Genomic DNA, 22,465 nt, shown 5'->3' with positions numbered 1-22,465 from the left:
GTTGAGGGGCATCTGGGTTCTTTCCAGCTTCTGGCTATTATAAATAAGGCTGCTATGAACATAGTGGAGCATGTGTCCTAATAAACCTTAAGGTATATATTTGAGTGTGACAAACAATTTTTTAAATGTTTCATATTTTTCTCTTATTATGCCCTACATATTTTAATGTGTTATGTTTTCATTTTCATTCAATTTTTAAAAGGCTTTTAACTTCCTTTTTTATTTCTGCCTTAACGTACTTTTCATGCAGTGATACATTGTTCAGAGTCAGTTTTGTGTGCTTTCTGCTGTTTGTACTGTTTCTGCTGTATGGATAGTGAGCTCTACACCACGGAAGTCAAGTAGGATATAGGATGTTAGTTGTTTTCTAGTTTTTGTTGAAACTTGCTTTGTATCCTACTATGGAATTTTGGAGAAACTTCTGTAGTCTTCTGAGAAAAAGATACAAACTAAAACAATAACAACAAAAAACATTCTCCAGTGTTTGTTAGAATGTTTTGTAGATATCTTTTAGGTCCATTTGATTTATGTTATTATTTAACTCCAGAGTGTACTTAATTTTTGTCTGGATGCCCTGTCAATTGGCAAGAGTCGGGTATTGTAGTTTCCCATTATCACTCTGTTAGGTTCAGTGATATTGGATGTCCTTTTGGCTTGTGAGTAAATGTCTAGAATTGTATTATCCTCTTGATAGATTTTTTTCCTTTAATAGCATGTGCCCTTGTGTTGAACGTGTTCAAATTTTGGGTTGTTATTATGTAAGAAATATAGTATGACAATATCTATATAGCATTTATATCGCTGTATACTAAATACTATAAATCTGCTGGTACTTACCCAGGGATGTGTGCAAGTTATATGCTAATACTGCATCATTTTAGATGAGGAACTTGAGCATCCCTGAATATTAGTACTCCTGTGGGATTCTAGAACAACCTGCCATAGATACCAGGTGATAACAGCATGTGTGTTATACATATTAATAGGTGGGAATATCATTGCTTTAAAACATTATTTAAAAATCTAGACTTTTTATTGTAAGTACAAATGAATTATACATATATCGATGATTAATAATTATATGCTTTATTTTAACAGAGATCATCTAAAATTCTAGGTGACCTCATGTTTATTTTCAAGTGATTATAATATAATTTTATGTTGCCTACTTGTTTTAATGTTAGTTATATTTCCAAGTGATTTGGGAGAGGGGGATTTTTACATTATCTTTTCCCATAAGATTTTAGTACAATGTTCATGTAAGTAAACCATGAAAAGGCAAAAAAGAAAAAATGCTTAACATACTTTGTACATATATGCAGATATTCATTAGTTTGTTTATCATGACCAAAAGCATCTTGAGGTGAAAAGGGTTCATTTCCTCTCACAGATCTGGGTCACACTTCATTACTAGGGAAGCCAGGACAGAACTCAAAGCAGTAAGACCCATGGGAGAAAGCTGTCTTGCTCTCTCTGACTTGTGATTAGCCTTTCTTTAAGTGGAGGCCACTGCCTAGTGGTAGCATTGCCAACTTGAGGCTGGGCTCTCCATTATCTACCAGCATTTAGGATGGTGCACACAGACATGCCCATAGCCCAGTCTGAATGAGAGTATAGCACAGTTGAGACTCTTCCCAGGTCACTTTCACTAGTGTAGAGTGGGCAGTAAAAAGTGACCAGCATACTTCCACACTCATAGAAAGTGAGTTGGGCTCTACTTCCCCCCACCCCAGGTGTCCTCTACTGTAGTATTTTCTGGCTTTTTTTGTACATTAGATATTTTCTTTATTTACATTTCAAATGTTATCCCCTTTCCTGGTTTCCCCTCCCAAAACACCCTTCCACTTTCCCATACTCACCAACCCACCCACTCCCGCTTATTGGCCCTGACATTCCTCTACACTGGGACATAGAGCTTTCACAGGACCAAGGGCCTCTCCTCACATTGATGTTCCACAAGGCCATCCTCTATTATATATACAGCTGGAGCCATGGGACCCTCCATGTATCCTCTTTAGTTGGTAGTTAGTCCCTGGGAGCTCTGAGGGGTACTGGTTGATTCATTTTGTTGTTCCTCCTATGAGGGTGCAAACCCCTTCAACTCCTTGGGTCCTTTCTTTAGCTACTCCATTGGGACTGTGTGCTCAGTCCAATGTGTGGCTGTGAGCATCCACCTTTGTATTTGTCAGGCACTGGTAAAGCCCCTCAGAAGACAGCTATATCAGGCTCCTGTCAGCAAGCCCTTGTTGGCATCCACAATAGTATCTGGCTTTGGTGACTGTATGTAGGATGAATCCCCACATGGGGCAGTCACTGGATGGCATTTCCTTCAGTCTCTGCTCAACACTTTGTCTCTGTAACTCCTTCCATGGGTATTTTGTTCCCACTTATAAGAAGTACCCACACTTTCGTCTTCCTTCTTCTTGAGATTAATGTTGTCTATGACTTGTATCTTGGGTATTCAGAGATCCTGGGCTAATATACACTTATCAGTGAGTACGTACCATGTGTGTTCTTTTGTGATTGGGTTACCTCACTCAGGATGATATTTTCTAATTCCATCCATTTGTCTAAGAATTTCATAAATTCATTGTTTTTAATAGCTGAGTAGTACTTCCTTGTATAAATGTACCACATTTTCTGTATCCATTCCTCTGTTGAGGGGCATCTGGGTTTTTTCTAGGTTCTGGCTATTATAAATAAGGCTGCTATGAACATAGTGGAGCATGTGTTCTTATTACATATTGGAACATCTTCTGGGTATATGCCCAGGAGTGGTTATAGCTGGGTCCTCAGGTAGTACTATGTCCAGTTATCTGAGTAAATGCCAAATTTCCAGACTGGTTGTACCAGCTTGCAATCCCACCAGCAATGGAGGAGTGTTCCTCTTTCTCCACATCCTCGCCAGCATCGGCTGTCACCTGAATTTTTGATCTTAACCGTTCTGACTGGTGTGAGGTGGAGTCTCAGGGTGGTTTTGATTTGCATTTCCCTGATGACTAAGGATGTTGAACATTTCTTTAGGTGCTTCTTAGCCATTTGGTATTTCTTAGTTGAGAATTCCTTGTTTAGCTCAGTACCCCATTTTTAATGGTTATTTGGTTCTCTGGAGTCCATCTTCTTGAGCTCTTTGTATATATTGGATATTAGCCCTCTATCAGATGGAGGATTGGTAAAGATCTTATCCCAATCTGTTGTTTGCCATTTTATCCTAATCACAGTGTCCTTTGCAATTTTATGAGATCCCATTTGTCAATTCTTGATCTTATAGCACAAGCCATTGCTGTTCTGTTCAGTAATTTTTCCCCTGTACCTATATCTTCAAGGCTCTTCCCCATTTTCTTTTCTATCAGTGTATCCTTTTTTGGGGGTGGGGGTGGAAGTTCTTGATCCACTTGGACTTGGGCTTTGTACAAGGAGATAAGAATGGATCATTTTGCATTCTTCTACATGATAACCACCAGTTGAGCCAGCACCATTTGTTGAAAATGCTGTCTTTTTTCCATTGGATGGTTTTAGCTCCTTTGTCAAAGATCAAGTGACCATAGGTGTGTGGATTTATTTCTGGGTCTTCAATTCTATTCCATTGATCTACCTTCCTGCATGCAGTTCTTATCACAATTGCTGTGTAGTACAGCTTGATGTCAGCAATGGTGACTCCACCAGAAGTTCTTTATTGTTGAGAATAGTTTTTGCTATCCTAGGTTTTTTGTTATTCCAGATGAATTTGCAGATTGTTCTTTCTAACTCTGTAAAGAATTTAGTTGGAATTTTGATCAGGATTGCATTGAATCTTTAGGTTGCTTTCGTCAAGGTGGCCATTTTTACTATATTAATCCTGCCAATCTGTGAGCATGGGAGATCTTTCCATCTTCTGAGATCTTTTTTGATTTCTTGAAGACTTGAAATTATGCTCATGCAGGTCTTGCACTTGCTTAATTAGAGTCACACCAAGGCATTTAATATTATTTGTGACTATTTGGAAGGGTTTTGTTTCCCTAATTTCTTTATAACCTGTTTATCATTTGAGTAGAAGAAGGGCACTGATTTGTTTAAGTTAATTTTATATCTAGCTAAGTTACTGAAGTTGTTTATCAGGTTTATTTCTCTGGTGGAATTTTTAGGGTCACTTAAGTATACTATCATATCATCTGCAAATAGTGATACTTTAGCTTCTTCCTTTACTATTTACATCCTTTTGTTGTCTAATTACTCTGGCTAGCACTTCAAGTGCCATATTGAATAGGTAGGGAGAGAGTGGGCAGCCTTGTCTAGTCCCCTGATTTTAGTGAAATTGCTTCCAGTTTCTCTCCATTTCGTTGAATGTTAGCTACTGGTTTGCTGTATATTGCTTTTATTATGTTTAGGCATGGGCCTTGAATTTCTGCTCATTCCATGACTTTTATCATGAAATGATGTTGGATTTTGTCAAATGCTTTCTGAGCATCTAATGAAATGATTATATGTTTTTTTTTCCTTTGAGTTTGTTTATATAGTGGATTACATTGATAGATTTCTGTATATTGAACCATCCCTGCATCCCTGGGATTAAGCCTACTTGATCATGATCTATGATCATTTTGATGTGTTCTTGGATTTGGTTTGAGAGAATTTTATTGTGTATTTTTGCATCAATATTCATAAGGGAAATTGGTGAAGTTCTCTTTCTTTGTTGGGTCTCTGTGTGGTTTAGGTATCAGAGTAATTGTGGCTTCATAGACCTCATAAAATTGCAAAACTTCTGTAAGGCAAAAGACACTGTCAATAAGACAAAAAGGCCACCAACAGATTGGGAAAAGATTTTTACCAATCCTAAATCTGATAGGGGGCTAATATCCAATATATACAAAGAGCTCAAGAATCTGGACTCCAGAAATTCAAATAACTCCATTAAAAATGGGGCTCAGTGCTAAACAAAGAATTCTCACCTGAGAATTTCAGAATGGCTGAGAAGCATCTGAAAAAATGTTCAACATCCTTAATCATCAGGGAAATGTAAATCAAAACAACCTTGAGATTCCACCTCACACCAGTCAGAATGGCTAAGATCAAAAATCCAGGTGACAGTAGATTCTGGTGAGGATGTGGAGAAAGAGGAACACTCCTCCATTGTTGGTGGGATTGCAAGCTTATACAACCACTCTGGAAGTCATTGTGGAGGTTCCTCAGAAAATTGAACATAATACTACAGAAAGATCATACCTCTCCTGGGCATGTACCCAGAAGAAGTTCCAACTGGTAATAAGAACTCATGCTCCATTATGTTCATAGCAGCCTTATTTATAATAGCCAGAAGCTGGAAAGAACCCAGATGTCCCTCAACAGAAGAATGGATATAGAAAATGTGGTACATTTACACAATGGAGTACTACTCAGCTATTAAAAACAATGNATTTATGAAATTCTTGNNCAAATGGATGTATCTGGAGGATATCAGCCTTAGTGAGGTAACCGAATCACAAAGAAGTCATTAGATATGCACTCACTGATAAGTGGATATTAGCCCAGAAACATAGAACACCCAATATACAATTTGCAAAATACAAGAAAATCAAGAAGAGGGAAGATCAATGGGTGGATACTTCATTCCTCCTTAGAATAGGGAACAAAATACCCATGAAGGAGTTATAGAGACAAAGTTTGGAGCTAAGACGAAAGGATGGACTATCCAGAGACTACCCCATCTGGGGATCCATCCCATAATCAGCCACCAAACCCAGACACTCTTGCATATGCCAGATTTTGCTGAAGGGACCTTATTATAGCTGGCTCATATGAGGCTATGCCAGTGCCTGGCAAATACAGAAGTGGATGCTTACAGTCATCTATAAGATGGAACACAGGGCCCCCAATGGAGGAGCTAGAGAAAGTACCCAAGGAGCCAAAGGGGTCTGCAACCCTATAGGTGGAACAATATGAACTAACCAGTACCCCCAGAGTTTGTGTCTCTAGCTGCATATGTAGCAGAAGATGGCCTAGTCAGCCATCACTGGGAAGAGAAGCCCCTTGGTCTTGCAAACTTTATATGCCCCAGTACAGGGGAATGCCAGGGCCAAGAAGCAGGAGTTGGGTGGGTAGGGGAGCAGGGTGGGGAGGGGGAGGTATAGGGAACTTTCAGTATAGCATTTGAAATGTATATAAAGAAAATATCTATTTTAAAAAATTGAAAAAAATTCTAAAAACTCTTTAATTTCTTTCTTTATTTCTTCCTTAACCAAGTTATCATTGAGTAGAGCATTGTTCAGCTTCCATGTGTATGTGGGCTTTGAATACCAGCCTTAATTCGTAGTAATCAGATAGGAGGCATGGGATTATTTCAGTCTTCTTACATCTGTTGAAGTCTGATTTGTTAGGTCAATTTTGGAAAAACCATGAGGTGCTGAGAAGAAGGTACATTCTTTTGATTCAAGATGAAATGTTCTATAGATATCTGTTAAGTTCCTTTAGTCCAAAACTTCTTTTAGTTTCACTGTGCCTCTGTTTAGTTTTGTTGCCCTGCTCTGTCCATTGATGAGAGTCGGGTGTTGAAGTCCACCACAATTATTGTGTTTGGTTCAATGTGTGTTTTTAGCTTTACTAAAGTTTCTTTTACGTGAGTGTCCTTGCATTTGGAGCATAGAATTTCAGAATTGGGAGTTTTTCTTGGTGGATTTTTCCTTTGATGTGTATGAATTATCCTTTTTTATCTTTTTTGATGACTTTTGTTTGAAAGTTGATTTTATTCAATATTAAAATGGCTAATCCAGCTTGTTTCTTGGGACCATTAGCTTGGAAAATGTTAGCTTATTTTCCAGCCCTTTACTCTGAGGTAGTCTTTGTCTTTGACACTGAGGTGTGTTTCCTCTATGCAGCAAAATGTTGGCTCCTGTTTACATATCCAGTTTGTTAGTCTTTGACTTTTTCTTGGGGAATTGAGTCCATTGATGTTAAGAGATAATAAGGAATAGTAATCACTGCTCCCTCTTATTATTGATGTTCTTTTTATGTTTGTGTGGTTATCTTCTTTTGGGTTTGTTGAAAGATTACTTTCTTGCTTTTTCTTAGGTTTAGTTTCCCTCCTTGTGATGGTGTTTTTCATCTATTTTCCATTTTAGGACTGGATTTATGGAAAGATATTGTGTAAATTTGGTTTTGTCATGGACTATCTTGGTTTCTCCATGTATGGTAATTGAGAGTTTCTCTGGCAGTAGTCTGGGTTGGCATTTGTGGTCTCTTAGGGTCTGTATGACATCTGCCCAGGATCTTCTGGCTTTCATAGTCGCTGGTGGGAAGTCTGGTGGAATTCTGATAGGTCTGCCTTTATACATTGCTTGACCTTTTTCCCTTACTGCTTGTAATATTCTTTCTTTGTGTAGTGCACTTGGTGGTTTGACTATTATATGATGGGAGGAATTTCTTTTCTGGTCCAATCTATTTGGAGTTCTGTAGGCTTCTTTTATGTTCGTGGGCATCTCTTTCTTTAAGTTAGGGAAGTTTTCTTCTATAATTTTGTTGAAGATATTTACTAGCCCTTTAATTAAAGATAGGAATCGTCACTCTCTTTTATACCTATTATCCTTAGGTTTGGTCTTCTGTGTCCTGAATTTCCTGGATGTTTTGGGTTAGGATATTTTTGCATTTTGCATTTTCTTTGACTGTTGTGTCAGTGTTTTTTATGGTATCTTCTGCACCTCAGATTCTCTCTTGTATCTCTTGTATTCTGTTGGTGATGCTTGCATCTATGACTCCTTATCTCTTTCCTAGGTTTTCTGTCTCCAGTGTTGTCTCTCTTTGTGATTTCTTTATTGTTTATATTTCTATTTTTAGATCCTGGAAGGTTTTATTCAGTTCCTTTACCTGTTTGGTTGTGTTTTGCTGCAATTCTTTAAGGGATTTTTGTGTTTCCGCTTTAAGGGCTTCTATCTGTTTACCTGTGTTCTCTTTCTTTAACGGAGTTATTTATGTCCTTCTTAAGGTCCTCTATCATCATAATGAGATGTGATTTTTAAATCAGAGTCTTGCTTTTATGGTTTATTATAAAAAACAAAAGTTTGTTGTGTTGGGAGTTTGTTGTGTTGGGAGAACTGGGTTCTGATGATGCCATGTAGTCTTGGTTTCTTATGCATATATTCTTGTGCTTGCCTTTTGCTGTCTGGTTATCTCTGGTGTTAGCTGGTCTTGCTGTCTCTGACTGTGGCTTGTCCCTCCTGCAAGCCTGTGTCTCAGTACTCCTGGGAAACCAATTATCTCTGGGAGGAATTTGGTTATGGATAGCTGGGGTGCAGGATCATCTCTGGGGTGCAGATAGAGACCAGAAGACTCCTCTCCTAGGCAGCTCCTTGGTTCCTGTGTCCTGAAGGTTCTGGATGTGCTCCTCTGGGCAGCAGTGGTGATCCTACCCGCGTTCACAGGCCTGTCCACACTCTGAGAGGCTGTCTCCCTCCTGGAGCTATTTGGTTATGGAGCCCTGTGGCAGAGGATCTGCTACAGGTGGGAGTGGAAACTGGAATGCCTAGTTTTTTGTTTTTTAAATTTTACACAGTATTCTTTGCTACAGTTCTTGTTATTAGCTTTAGTAACTTATTGCTCAGATTTTTTAGTGTCATCATATCAGTTACAATGAGCATTTACTTTGAAGATTTTAAGGGCTACCACCACTTTTAGTGATAGTTAATTTTAAGTAGATCTTAAGGATAGATACAGAAAATTTAAAATCAATTTTCAGTATACTTTAAATCTACTCTTAACCTTCTAGTTATGATGTTTTTTTTTAAGTTTAAGATGGATTAAATATCTAAGGAATAAGCTGGCATGTTTAATTTTATACAGAGGAGGAGGAATGAGTATATGCGTTGAGCTGACATACTCATGAGGAGAAACTGATAGAAAAAATGATGTTCTTGGCCTGAGGTGTCTAGCGGTCATCTCAGAGAACAATGAAAAGTTTTAAAAGGCTGATGAAGCTGTTCTAAAGACTTGGTGGTCCTCTGCAAGCATTTCAACTTGAAATTAACTGTTTCCCACAAAGACAGGGATGTGATGTATGGTGCTCATGCACCCAGCCTGATACACCCATGCTGCTCCTCGACAAAAAGTGAATTGATGTTGGGCAGGACTTCCTGGAGGTGAAATATAACCTGAGAAACCTTCCATTTCACATACTACAGAGTAGTGTAGAGCAGGCTACATCCTGATCTTAACATTCTATTTAAAATGTGTGTGTGTGTGTGTGTGTGTGTGTGTGTGTGTGTGTAAAACATTTGTGTAAGATACATATTTCTTAAAGTCTTATGCTTTTGTTATTCCACTGGCTTGCTTATATTTAAACATCAGCATCCTTATCTTAACTCTGACTTTTTACATAGTTTTCAAAGGATTTACTCTGTTCATCTTGTGGACAGAGCACAACTTTTTTTTTTTTTTTTTTAAATTTTGTGAACCTGAATTCATGGTCAGGCTAATTGAATACCCGTGGGTAGCTAGTATTTCATATATAAAGAGAAGCATAGATTTCTATATGATGATCTAAATAAAATTTTGTTTCAATGCTGAGTTAATAATTGTTAACATTATTAATATTAACTATCATAATCATTCAGAAAAGATGTGCATTTAGTTTACTTATAACATAATATCAACTTGATTTAAAACTTAATTGGCATTTTATTATGATAAAATGTACACTCTTATACCACCATATCATTTATGCTGTCAAAAATATTATATAAAATACTTTTCCATGTGCAAGAAAAATGCAAGTCATGTCATAAGATTTGTAGACAAGTGACATGAGTAATTAATAGAGACTATATATGTGTATATATTAATAGGACTAGTGAGAATATTTGTTAAACTACTGAAAGAAATAGAATTTTCAATAAAAAAAAAACTTACTGGCCAAATGAGAAAGTAATTTGAATAAACCCAAAGCCAAAACTAGCTTTTTAAATTATATTCCGAATTTTTCATGGTAAGAATACAAAACAAACAGCATTCTTTTCTAATCCAAAACAGTGTATTAGAGTTGTTGGTGTTCATTGTTGTGGCTTTTTCTCACTGGATCTGCTAGATTCAGGCATTTAGCAAATTTAGCTAATCTCCAATTAGCAAATAGAGAATACATTAGAGTAATATTTTTACTATTAAGTTTTGTGATTCACATCTGAAACGATTGTATTTGTAACTTTGTGCTGTTTCAGTCTTTTAGAATGTGAATCTGACTAGAGCAGTTTATGCCCAAGGCAAAGTAAAGATGTGGATTATGGAGAAGCATAGGCACATAAATGTATAGAATGCCTAAATGCTTAGCAACATAAATGTATAGCTGCATAAAGGCATGGTTGCATAAAATATATGTGCATAAGTGTATAGATACGTAAAGTTATAGATCTAAAAACATATAGGTGCATAAAAGCATAAATGCATAAAGGCATAATTTTGCTTCCAGTTCTAATGAACACTCTGTATCATTGATTAAAGTCTTCAGCAGTCTAATATACCTCCTTCTTGTGCATAGCTTCAGGCCTTTGTTGGTCATTGGTTCTTTCCTGGAAGGAAGCTTGGTGCTAAGCAGACATGTTACTTACTGTCTTACTTTCCAGCAAATTTCAGCTTTCTATCAACCAAAAGCCACCTTCTAAACTCTGAATCAGGAAAACTCAATTTTTTTCCTTCTTAAATGACACTTCTTATAAAAACCATATTGAAAACAAAGTGTGGTGTATGTTAGTAACAGTGTCACCATGGTCCTTAGCTATGTTAGTAACAGTGTCACCATGGTCCTTAGCTAGTTGCTATTTCGTTTGCATTTGCATGTTTATTTTTCTTACACTTGCTTTGGTTTATTCCTTTAGGAATGGCAGAACTCTATCCAGAAGAATGCAGGCCTTGCATTTATTGAACTCATCAATGAAGGAAGGTAATTAATTTTACACTTTCTGGGCAACTAGACAGTCAGCATTTAATTTCACCAGACAATTGTGCTCTCATACCATCTGTTCTAAAATTTGTTAGAAAAAAAGCTTTGAATTCAATAATTTAACATGTAGGCACTTGAATTTTAAATTAACAAATTTTAGATGTTAAGTATTTAGTTATGGAGACAAAGCATATATGAAATAATGATACTAGATTTAGTTTTGTGAGATTTGAGCCACCTCTTACTGAGTAGTGAGATTGTGTTAAGCAGATCAAGTGAAACCAGTCTGCATTCCCATCTGCCACCCCATCTGTTTTCAGGCTAAGCTCAGTGTTTACACTTGAGCCCCTCATCAGTTCACATGAAGTGACTTCATCTGATCCTATCATGTAATTGGTACCTGACTGGAAGTATAAGAGATGTTCAATACAGACGGTGTAACAGCCTTAGCTAGGAGTGGCTGCTACCATTGTTAATGATGCTATGAGAGAAATTTTATTTGAAACCATTGCTGTATTTATCACGCTTGTGAGTGGTTGCTTACTATGATTTTTGCAGTGCTCTATGGGTGGTTTACACATTAAGGTTGCTATTTATGTCACCCTTTGATATGTGTAGTTCTATCAGCCTGAGACAGGCAGCCATTATAAGTTGAATTTTCTATATTATATAGTGAATTCTATGGAAAATAATTATCATATATTTGGTATGATGCTTGATTTTACGAAACAAGCTTTACATAAATTAATACAGTAGTAATGGCTATAGTATTTAAACTTACTTTTTCATGAAGAAATAATGATCCTTCAAAAATAGTTTGTATGGGGCATCAAAACTCAGTCTTTAGTGTGGCTGTGCTTGCTCTGTATCCTGAGAAACTACCTTTGTTTATACAGTATCTCATTGTACATTCCTTCCTTTGATGTCAGTAAACAATGTTTTTATCATAATACAGTTCCAAAATTAAACTAAGTTTTATGCTTGCTGAAGAGTGAAGAGCAAAGAGTGAACGAAATGACAAGAAATGGCAATGGGGAAAGAGAGCTGGCTCAGGGGTTAAGAGCACTGGCTCATCACCATCCAGAGAATCCAGACTAAACTCTCAGCACGCACATGATGGCTTGGCTCACAAGCATCTGTGACTCCAGTTACTGGGGATTATGCCCTCTTCCCAGGCATCAGAAATGAAAAGTTGGTTTTCTGTCAATAACATTGTAAGAGATAAGGGAGCCGAAATTCTTGTGCTTTTAATTAGATTATATTTATTGACAGAAAAAGAATGATGCTAGAAAATTTGCTAGTATCAAATATGGAAAGCTTGGAGAAGTTTTATTTTCCAGAAGCATAAGGTTTGCCTTGTACTGAGAAAAGTTGAAAATAGAGAATATACGGATCATTTAAAAAATATCAGAAATTCCCATCAAGAGCTTACTGATGGGGTATTATGATCATAGTTGAAGGTGATCTTAGTCTTGACAACTATAAAGATACTTTTCAGAATGAAAACTGAACATTTAAAAGCACACACAGAACATGAATGAGAAGAGAATTTGTTTTTGTAAGGGGGCTACAGTGTTTCATAATGTCCTTTATTCTAAAATGGCTCTTATCATGACAGTATGTTTAAGGTTGAAGGAACCATGCCAGTGGTATGGGAATGCCACCTTAAATTTGATCTGGGACACAGTTAAAAGACATCCACACTTGGAGATGGAGCTCAGCAGACCCTTCTGGCCTAGTATTTACAACATCTAGTGTTTGAACTCCAGCAGCACATAAACTAGGTGTGGTGGAATATGCTTCTGTTTTAGAGGTGGAGACAGGAGGATTAGAAGTTCAAGGTTCTGCTCAGCCATACAGTGAGTGTAGAATACAGACTTGATCTTAAAAAACAAACAAGAACTTGTAGACAATGGTAATGATGGAAAGCAGAAACCCAGAGACAAGGTATACTGCTGAGGTCTTTCCAGTCATTCCACAGCTTTCTTTCTAGTGCAACAGATTCCAGCAGCCCAGGGTCCTGTCATGAGAGAACTTGTGGTACTGGGAAGTAATCACTGAGGCTTAGGCTAGTATGCAGTGTGATGTACATATTCAAGGGCTCATCAGAAACCAGACTGCCCTGTGAGGCCCTGTGAGGCTTCAGTCATCTGCTTGAGGCTGATGTCACTATAAGGTGTCATTCAGAAATGAAGAAAAACAAGACTGTGATGAAAGAGAGAAGGGAAAACAAATAAACAGCAAAAACAAGTAAACCAGTTTTCTAGCTTTGATAAATGGGCGAGCAGGGAGAGCAGTGCAGAAGGAGCATGGGTTTGATGAGAGGTGTTTTTTGCTTTAGGTTACAACAGAGCTGTGCAATACCAAATTACAAATTCAATAGGTATCAAAGTACTTGGGTCTTGGGGTCTTGGGACAGCAAGCTGAAAGGGTTTTATGTGAGTGGAATCTCAAAGGCAAGCTTGCAATATGTGAGGCCCTCTTCACCACATCTCCACATGTTTGCCTCTGTGTATCTTCTGGAGTTAGCTTAGATCCGGCCCTATCACAGACATTCCTATGAACAATCCCACTCATGACATAATCTCCAGTCATCTTTGTTACCAGGACACAGATGTCCACCTTAAATTTTTTTCCTTAAAACATATTTCATTTGCTGTCTTATAGACTACCACATCTCTGGAACCTGGACTAGTGGTATTAGAAATTAGAAGTATTTAAGAAGAGGAGTGAGTAGATTATTAAAATATTCAGTGTTGAAAGACAGTAGAGAAATAAATGAAGAAACCCCAGAACTTATGGGATGGTTTGGGTGAGCCTATATTAGGGGCTGTTTCTATACTCTTAGTATTTTCCCCTATAGTCCAAGGCAGGTGGGAAGAAGGCTTGCATATACTTGCTTGTCTTTTCACTGAGCCTATAAAGTAGATACTTTCTCTGCTACCCAGTCTCACCTCTTCCCTTTGGGCCATACTCACCATGGCTTAGTGCTAGGACTTGCTCACTGGCAGTGTGTACTTTTGTTTATGAGTGTTTTCACAGTACCTAGTCAGATGTGGCACACATGTGTTATTTATGCCAAGTTCAAATATCAGGTCTTCCACTGGAAAATGCTTTTACTCTGTTTAACATAACCATATGTACTCGGACATTATTTTAGAGAATGATCCAAAATGTGGTAGCATGTATTTCTCTGAAGGCTGAGAATAGTGTATGTGACACTTCTAAGAGCTTCCGGTATACAGACACTTAGGATGGGAGGCTCCTTTTGTGTTGCTACCTATTAGACGCTGTCTGGTTCCTAGCTGGACTTTGGGTCATTCTTCAATTTAGACATTTTCTTTTTTTTTGCAAATTCAAAATGTTACTACTAGTTTCCAGTATGTAGATCACCATTTCTTTCTTAGAGTAAAAGCACATCTATCTGATTATCTTCTACTGTGAGCACCTACTATGTGCTACATACAAACTCAGCACTTACTACATGTTACCTCATTTGTGTGGACATAGAACATTGTTCCTACATCTGACTTAGCTTGGCTGTTGGGCTGTTTGTTTATTTTTTTTTTCCTTATAGGAATGGAAATTAAAACCTCCAAGTAGAAATTGTTATAAATGTTTATCCTCCATAACAACTACACCCATGAATATAGTCCATCAATCAGAGCCAGAGGAAATATGTAGGAGTCATCTACAAGTAACAGGACAAACACACTGATGAATGTGTAACTGAACTGAAGCACACGCAGGACAGCCTGCAATTATATACTAGATCGTTTAAAGGAATCTAACAAAGGGTCGTTATTATTATAGCAAAGCAAGGGTAATGGGATGTAAAATTGCTATAATATCTTGGCAGTAATAATTGGAATTTAAGCTACTAAAATATGAATTGAAGAGGAGGCATATAAGAGAGACATTATTTAAAATATGGGATGTGTATAATCCTTTTAAATGAATTAATCTTTTTCCTAAATAAACTTCTATCACCCTTTGGAAAGAAATATCAAGCATAATTAATGAATTCACTATGAAATGCTTATGTTAGTGCTAATATAACCTGGGCTCACAAGGATCTAGTTTTCATTTTATTTCATTTCATTATAAAGGATAAAAGATAAACTTTTAATTCTGTAGGATTTTAAGAGGAGGAACTTGATCCAAGTGAGATTCATTAATAATTACGTGGCCAACTGTTTGAATGTCAGTTAACATTTAAACTGTTAAGGCTTTGTTTGAGTTTGTTTCTCCAACAGACCTGCTGGCACACACACACACACACACACACACACACACACACTTTCCAAAGCTGAGCTCTGAAACTATGTCAGTGGAGCAGATGTTTCAGTTTAGTTTTAACAGTAAATCCTGAAAACTTGAAAACAGAAGTTGTTTCTCTGCATTGTTTCATCTGTAGCCCCAATAAGATCTTTTTCTTACAATTCTTTTGCTTATTTTGTGCAATAAATTATTAAGTGATGATTTTTGTAAATAAATGAGTAAAATCTGTCTTGTGCTTTCTAAAATTACTGTGTACTTCTAACAATGTTTTTGAATTGTACATATTAGTCACTGATGACAAAATATGTTTATTCAAAGCTGAAATAAGTCCCATTTAATAAAGGTTAGGTTTCACATACTAGGGAAATAACGTTCACATTTACTTGTTTTAATCTGCTATATGTTGTTATCAACAGAACACTGGGAGCTATAGTTTATAAACAAAAACTTTTTGTTCCATGGTTCTCAGTGCTGGAAGTCCAAGATCCAGGTGCTAGCATCTGGCAAGGGTCTTTTTACCACATGCTTCCAAGATTAAACATAGGATGAGAGAGAGCAAAATGGGTGTGGACTTGTTTCTGTAACATCAATCGGTTGAGGAGGCCAGAGCTCTGATGTCCTACTTTTAACAGGGTTGATTGGGGTGGAGACTCAAGTGCATAAATTTACACATTCATACCACACTAATCTTCAATCTTGTTTGAATTGTATTTTAACCATATTTTTAAAAACTTCTTCAGATACTCATGTATTTAGATACTTCTAACTTTTAAGAAAAATGTTAGTCTTAACTAGCCTTAGTCTAGGCCTACATTCTGAGCTTGCCTCCAGACACCAAGGAAATAGAATCAACAAGTTCTAAGAGGAGAAGTTCATATGTTTTTCTCTGTTGTATACACTATTTTAAAAGCCCGCATTACTATTTTGTAACACTCCCCAAAGCCATCTGGGAAAATACTTAAGAAAGGGGTTTTATTGATTTTTAACTGTTAATACAGCATAACACACAGGTAACCCTGAAAGTCTCAAAAGCACCTTTTAGCTACACAGCAATGAAATAACATACTCTCAACAAAGCCTTACAAAGCACAGCTCACTTGTTTAATTACAGCATGGAAAAAAATTACTTTTACACATAGTTTTTTTTTTCTGTTCAATAATTGAGCAATTTAGATTTAACCTGAAGAAAAGTTACCCCACTCAAAGATAGCTTAAGCAGGACATTGCTAAGTGCAAGCTAGTCAAGTACAAGCTCCCCTGGTGTCCATAGTGGTGACTACGGAGCACTTCTTTCACAAGAGGGACTCAGACCATACAGGCACAAGTTAGGGTTGTGGTAAGATAAGTGGCACTGGTGCTTACCGTGAGCACAGCTAGCACCCCACCTTCCTCACTGTAAGCAGCACTGCGGAGGATCAAGGTCGTAGCTGGTCTCTGTGTAGTCTATATTAGTTACCCATGCATGTTTTCATGACGTGAGTGCCGACCATTAATTTACTTACTGCTTGGTGCTGATGGGAGTTCATAATGTTTATTTGTATATCTTTAAGCATGTTTGACTTTTACAATTTTTCCTTAAGGTCATTATTTATATAAAAAAAAGTCAGCAAAACAATATATTATGCCATTATCTAGACTTCTGTATTTGTAGCATAATGGAAGAAAAGCAATGAAATTCACTTAAAAAGAAAAAAGTTGATGTTAACAAGGGTCTTAAGTAATTAAGGAATAAAAAATAGCAATTTTATACTCCCAACCTTCCAGAAATATGTGCTTCTCAGCTCATTTTATGAGATTCCTGCCCTTTACATTAGCACCAAAGGCATTTCAAGAAAAGAAGCTTCCTATTGGTAGCCAATATCAACCTGTGCATAATCTACACATAGACTCATATACCATATGCAACTGCCTATGAAAGGAATTCTACAAGAAAGCTTTTACTCAAAAATGTAGAGCTGGTGTGACATTCAAAACTGTTACTTCTGTGATGCTCCACATGCACAGACTGAAAGACAACACCTATGTGTGAGCGTTCTGCAGATGCAGTAAGGTGTGCAGCCATGATGCTCACCTCTTGAACGAGACTCACAGTGAGCGGCCTGAGTACTGATGGCTGCAGAAGCACAATCGACACCTTGCTTAGTTGGGACAGACTAAATACTCCTCCTGGGATCCACGGCAAGACAGAGGTGCTTGTATCAGTTGGCGCATATATTGGGCTGTTGGCCAGAGGACTCGGTTCATTTAGAGAGGCAATCCCAAGGAAGCAAAACAAGGTACTAGAACTACTAAATGAATCAAGAACAAAGATAGGATACAAGATCAGTATTCAAATACAATAGGAATGTTATAATAACATACTTATCAAAGAGTCCAATCAAAGCCAAAATAATATTAAGGAATATCCTCTGAATATATGCAAGAGTTTTACAATAAAAATTACAAGGCATTTTATAAAAATCAGGGACTAGAGAGATGGTAGGTGGTTCAGAGCACTGACTGCTCTTCCAGACTTCCTGAGTTCAGTTCCCAGCAACCACATGTTGGCTCACAACCATCTGTAATAGGATCTGATGCCATCTTCTGGTGTGACTGAGAGAGTAACAGTATACTCACATACATAAAATAAGCAAATAAATAAATCTTTTCTAAAATTTTTTAAAAAACAAAAAAATCAATAAATATACAACTCTGCTCTGCCCATGGATTTCTAAATTTTCTAAACTGATTACTCATGCCTAAAATCCCTGAAGGGTTTTTTAGTTGGTGATGATGATGTTGGTTTATATTTGATTTTGTAGAGGTTAATAAACAGATTTAAAATGCTATGAAATTATAAAGAACTATGATAGAACATAACTAGGTTGGATGACTCATTTACCCTATTTGATTTTAAGACTTTTTGTAGGCAAAGTCTGAAAAGATTGCAGCCTAAGTCATAATCATAAATGTATTTAAAATATTCTAAGTTATTGTTCCCTTTAGTTGTTGTTCCCTAACTGAACTGAGGATGTCTGAGTGGGAAGTTTGTAGATGGCAGTGTCGTATTGCAATGAAAAGGCAAAATGCCAAGTGGTGCAGTAAAAGTAGAAAGCTTAGTGAAAGAAAGGAGAGATTTGTATCTTACAAGTCAGTAAGGAAGTCAGGCCCTGGATTTTCAGCGTACACCAACACTTCCCTGTGCAGACCCAATGCCACTTCGTTCCTTGGATTGGGCAAGCGGATGGGAGATTGTTCAGTGCTTCATGCTTGAAGCATAATGTATACAACCTGCATATTTCTTGGGCTTGTAAAATTTATCTCCAGTGCCTTTAGAAGTCCATGGCTTCAGTTCTCTATGCCAGTTACACAAATACAACCTATAAGAACTGCAATGTTCCCTCAGTTGGCCAATCTCAGACTGGCCAAGTCAGAGGGAAAGATTCCAAAATTTTGCAATATGCTAACCTTCAGTTTGCTGAGGCATTTGTTTGATGTGGGCTACAACATCTCATCAGCAGAAGTGGAAATAAGGCTTCTAGATACAGTGTAGAGGTAGCATGTATTATACCACCACTTCATTCTGTCTAGACCTGTTCTGAGCTGCTCACATTCATTTTTCTAGTTAATTCTCTCACATGGAATTTTCCACATTTTACAGATGACTACATAAACTAAAAGAGCAACTAATTTGATGAAGAGCACCTTTCATCTAAAAAAAAAAAAAAAAGGTCAGGATGTACCATGAAAAGGGAAAATGAGGATGATGATATGTGTACATGCGTATATCTATGTATAAGTGTGCATACATAAGAATATGTTTGTATGCAGATCAATAGTGAGTGAACAAAAAGAAAATGACTGTAAGATATCACATATTTTATAAAAGTTGGATATATACAAATTAATAAACAATAAATAGTTCATTAAAGATGATTTTAAGTTATCAAAAAATAATACTATGTACATATCCTTTAATTGAATCTCTTGTTCATGCTAGCATCATAATAATATGAAAAGAACAAAAACCACATAATCATCTCATGAGATGATGAAACCATTTGCAAAATACAACACCCCTTCATTATAAAAGTCTTGGCAAGATCAGAAATTCAAAACATAATCTAAACATAATAAAAACAATGTACAGCAAACCAGTAGCCAACATCAAACTAAATGGAGAGAAACTTGAAGCAATCCCACTAAAATAAGGGACTAGACAAGGCTGCCCACTCTCTCCCTACCTATTCAATATAGTACTTGAACTCCTAGGCAGAGCAATTAGATGACAAAAGGAGATCAAAGGAATACAAATTGTAAAGGAAGAAGTCAAAGAATCACTATTTGCAGATGATATGATAGTATATATAAGTGACCCCAAAAGTTCCACCAGAGAACTCCTTAGCCTGATAAACAGCTTTAGTGAAGTAGCTGGATATAAAATTAAATCAAACAAATCAGCAGCCTTCCTATACACAAAGGATAAGCCTGCTGAGAGAGAACTTAAGGAAAAAATACCCTTCAAAATAGTCACAAATAGGATAAAATACCGTGGGGGGACTCTAAGGAAGTGAAAGATCTGCATGATAAGAACTTCAAGTCTCTGAAGAAAGAAATCAAAAAGATCTCATAAGATGGAAAGATCTCCCATGCTCATGGAGTGGCAGGACTAATAGTAAAAATGGCTATCTTGCTGAAAGCAAACTACATATTCAATGCAATCCCCATCAAAATTCCAACTCAATTCTTCACTCAGTTAGAAAAGGCAATTTGCAAATTCATCTGGAATAACAAAAAACCTAGGATAGCAAAAACTCTTCTCAACAGTAAAAGAACCTCTGGTGGAATCACCATCCCTGACCTCAAGCTGCACTAGAGAGCAATTGTGATAAAAACTGCATGGTACTGGTACAGTGACAGGCAGGTAGATCAATGGAATAGAATTGAAGACCCAGAAATGAACCCACACACCTATGGTCACTTGATCTTTGACAAAGGAGCTAAAACCATCCAGTAGAAGGAAAACAGCATTTTCAACAAATGGTGCTGGCTCAACTGGCAGTTATCATGTAGAAGAATGCGAATTGATCTATTCCTATCTCCTTGTACTAAGGTTAAATCTAAGTGGATCAAGGAATTCTATATAAAACCAGAGACACTAAAACGTATACAGGAGAAAGTGGTGAAGTGCTTAAAGATACGGGCACAGGGGAAAAATTCTTGAATAGAACAGCAATGGCTTGTGCTGTAAGATCAAGAATCGACAAATGGCACCTCATAAAAAAAAGCAAAGCTTCTCTAAGGCAAATAACACTTTCAATAAGACAAAACAGCAGCCAACAGATTGGGAAAGGATCTATACCAATCCTAAATCTGATAGGCGACTAATATCCAATATATACAAAGAACTCAAATAGCTAGACTCCAGAAAGCCAAATGTTCCTATTAAAAAGTGGATACAGTGCTAAACAAAGAATTCTCAACTGAGGAATACTGAATGGCTGAGAAGCACCTAAAAAACGTTCAGCATCCTTAATTATCAGGGAAATGCAAATCAAAACGACCCTGAGATTCTACCTTACACCAGTCAGAATGGCTAAGATAAAAAATTCAGAGGACAGCAGATGCTGGCGAGAATGTGCAGAAAGAGGAACACTCCTCCATTGTTGGTGGGATTGCAAGCTTGTACAACCACTCTGGAAATCAGTTTGGCAGTTCCTCAGAAAACTGGATATAGTTCTACCAGAAGATCCAGCAATACCGCTTCTGGGAATATACCCAGAAGATGTTCCAACACGTAATAAGGACACATGCTCCATTATGTTCATAGCAGCCTTATTTATAATAGCCAGAAGCTGGAAAGAACCCAGATGTCCCTCCACAGAGGAATGGATACAGTAAATGTGGTACACTTACACAATGGAGTACTACTCAGCTACTGAAAACAATGAATTCCTGAAATTTTTAGACAAATGGGTGGATCTGGAGGATATCATCCTAAGTGAAGTAACCCAATCACAAAAGAACACACATGATATGCACTCACTGATAAGTGGATATTAGCCCAGAAGCTCAGAATACGCAATATACAATTTGCAAAGCACATGAAACTCAAGAAGAAGGAAGAGCAAAGTGTGAATGCTTCTATCCTTCTTAGAAGGGGGAACAAAATACCCTTGGAAGGAGTTACAGAGACAAAGTTTGGAGCAGAGACTGAAGGCACGACCATCCAGAGACTGTCCCACCTAGGGTTCCATCCCATAAACAACCACCAAACCCAGACACTATTGCAGATGCCAGCAAGAGCTTGCTGACAGGAGCCTGATATAGCTGTCTCCTGAGAGGCTTTCCCAGTGCTTGACTAATACAGAAGTGGATGCTCACAGTCTTCCTTCCATTAGACAGAGCACAGGGTCCCCAATGAAGGAGCTAGAGAAAGTACTGAAGGAGCTTAGTAATAGTAGATGTGAAGAATCTGTAACTCAAGTGTAAAAAGTCTAAAAAAGTCTAATGGTTTCAACTTAACAATGGGCAAAGGATTTGATACACTTTTTTTTTCCAAAGAAGATAATGAAAATGATTGGTGAGAAAATCAAAAGATGGTCAGCATCATAAATCATTGTAGAAATACGGGACAGGATGTGCTGAGGTTCCACTACATATCCACTGCAATAGTGCGAGTGATCACTCAAATACCAGTAGGGACTCAGAAGGCAAAAAGATCGCCCACTGTGCAGGAAATTGACCAACTCCTCAGAAGTTAAACATAGACTATTGTAAACAAGAATTTTCACCTTTACGTATATCTTTATGAGAATAGAAGGCAAATAAATGTTCACAATAGCTCGAAATGGGAGCAACCCAAAATGTCAGCCCCATTGAATATATAAGGAGAGTGTGTACTGTGTGAAGTGCTGATACACTACATGTGAATGGACCTAGAAATACACTCTCTGAACAGAGACAGAAAGTAGGGGTTCCATTTATGTGGTTCCATTTCAATACAATGTTGAATAGGAAACTTCAAAGAGAAAAGTTTATGTTAGTCCTCATAGAGAAACAGAACAAACACTAACTGCTAATGGGTCTATGTTTGCACTCAGTTTTTAGATGGTGTTAAAAGTTAATGGTGAGCATGTCTGTCAAATCTTTGGTCAAAACAAATTGACTGTTAAATAAAACAGACTAATTTTATCATCAAGAAAACTTGATTCTATCCCTTTCTTTCTTTCTTTCTTCCTTTCTCTCTCTCTCTCTCTCTCTCTCTCTCTCTCTCTCTCTCTCTCTCTCTCTCTCTTTTTCTTTAAG

The 22,465-nt window shown here is 37.2% G+C and overlaps 1 protein-coding gene across 10 annotated transcripts in view; it reads left to right on the top strand.

The window, feature by feature from the left end:
- Nucleotides 1–22,465, top strand: part of Nbea (neurobeachin) — a 543,806-nt gene that overhangs the window by 285,700 nt on the left and 235,641 nt on the right. For all 10 annotated transcript variants that reach the window (XM_029475176.1, XM_029475174.1, XM_029475170.1 and 7 more), the window contains one exon: nt 10,833–10,897. In XM_029475176.1, the coding sequence (XP_029331036.1) occupies nt 10,833–10,897 (65 nt within the window). The remainder of the gene's footprint in view (nt 1–10,832; nt 10,898–22,465) is intronic.

Source organism: Mus caroli, chromosome 3 (assembly GCF_900094665.2).
Source record: "Mus caroli chromosome 3, CAROLI_EIJ_v1.1, whole genome shotgun sequence".
Taxonomy (NCBI): Eukaryota; Metazoa; Chordata; class Mammalia; order Rodentia; family Muridae; genus Mus; species Mus caroli.
The sequence above is the reverse complement of the archived record's forward strand: the minus strand, read 5'-3'. Positions and strand labels throughout refer to the sequence as shown.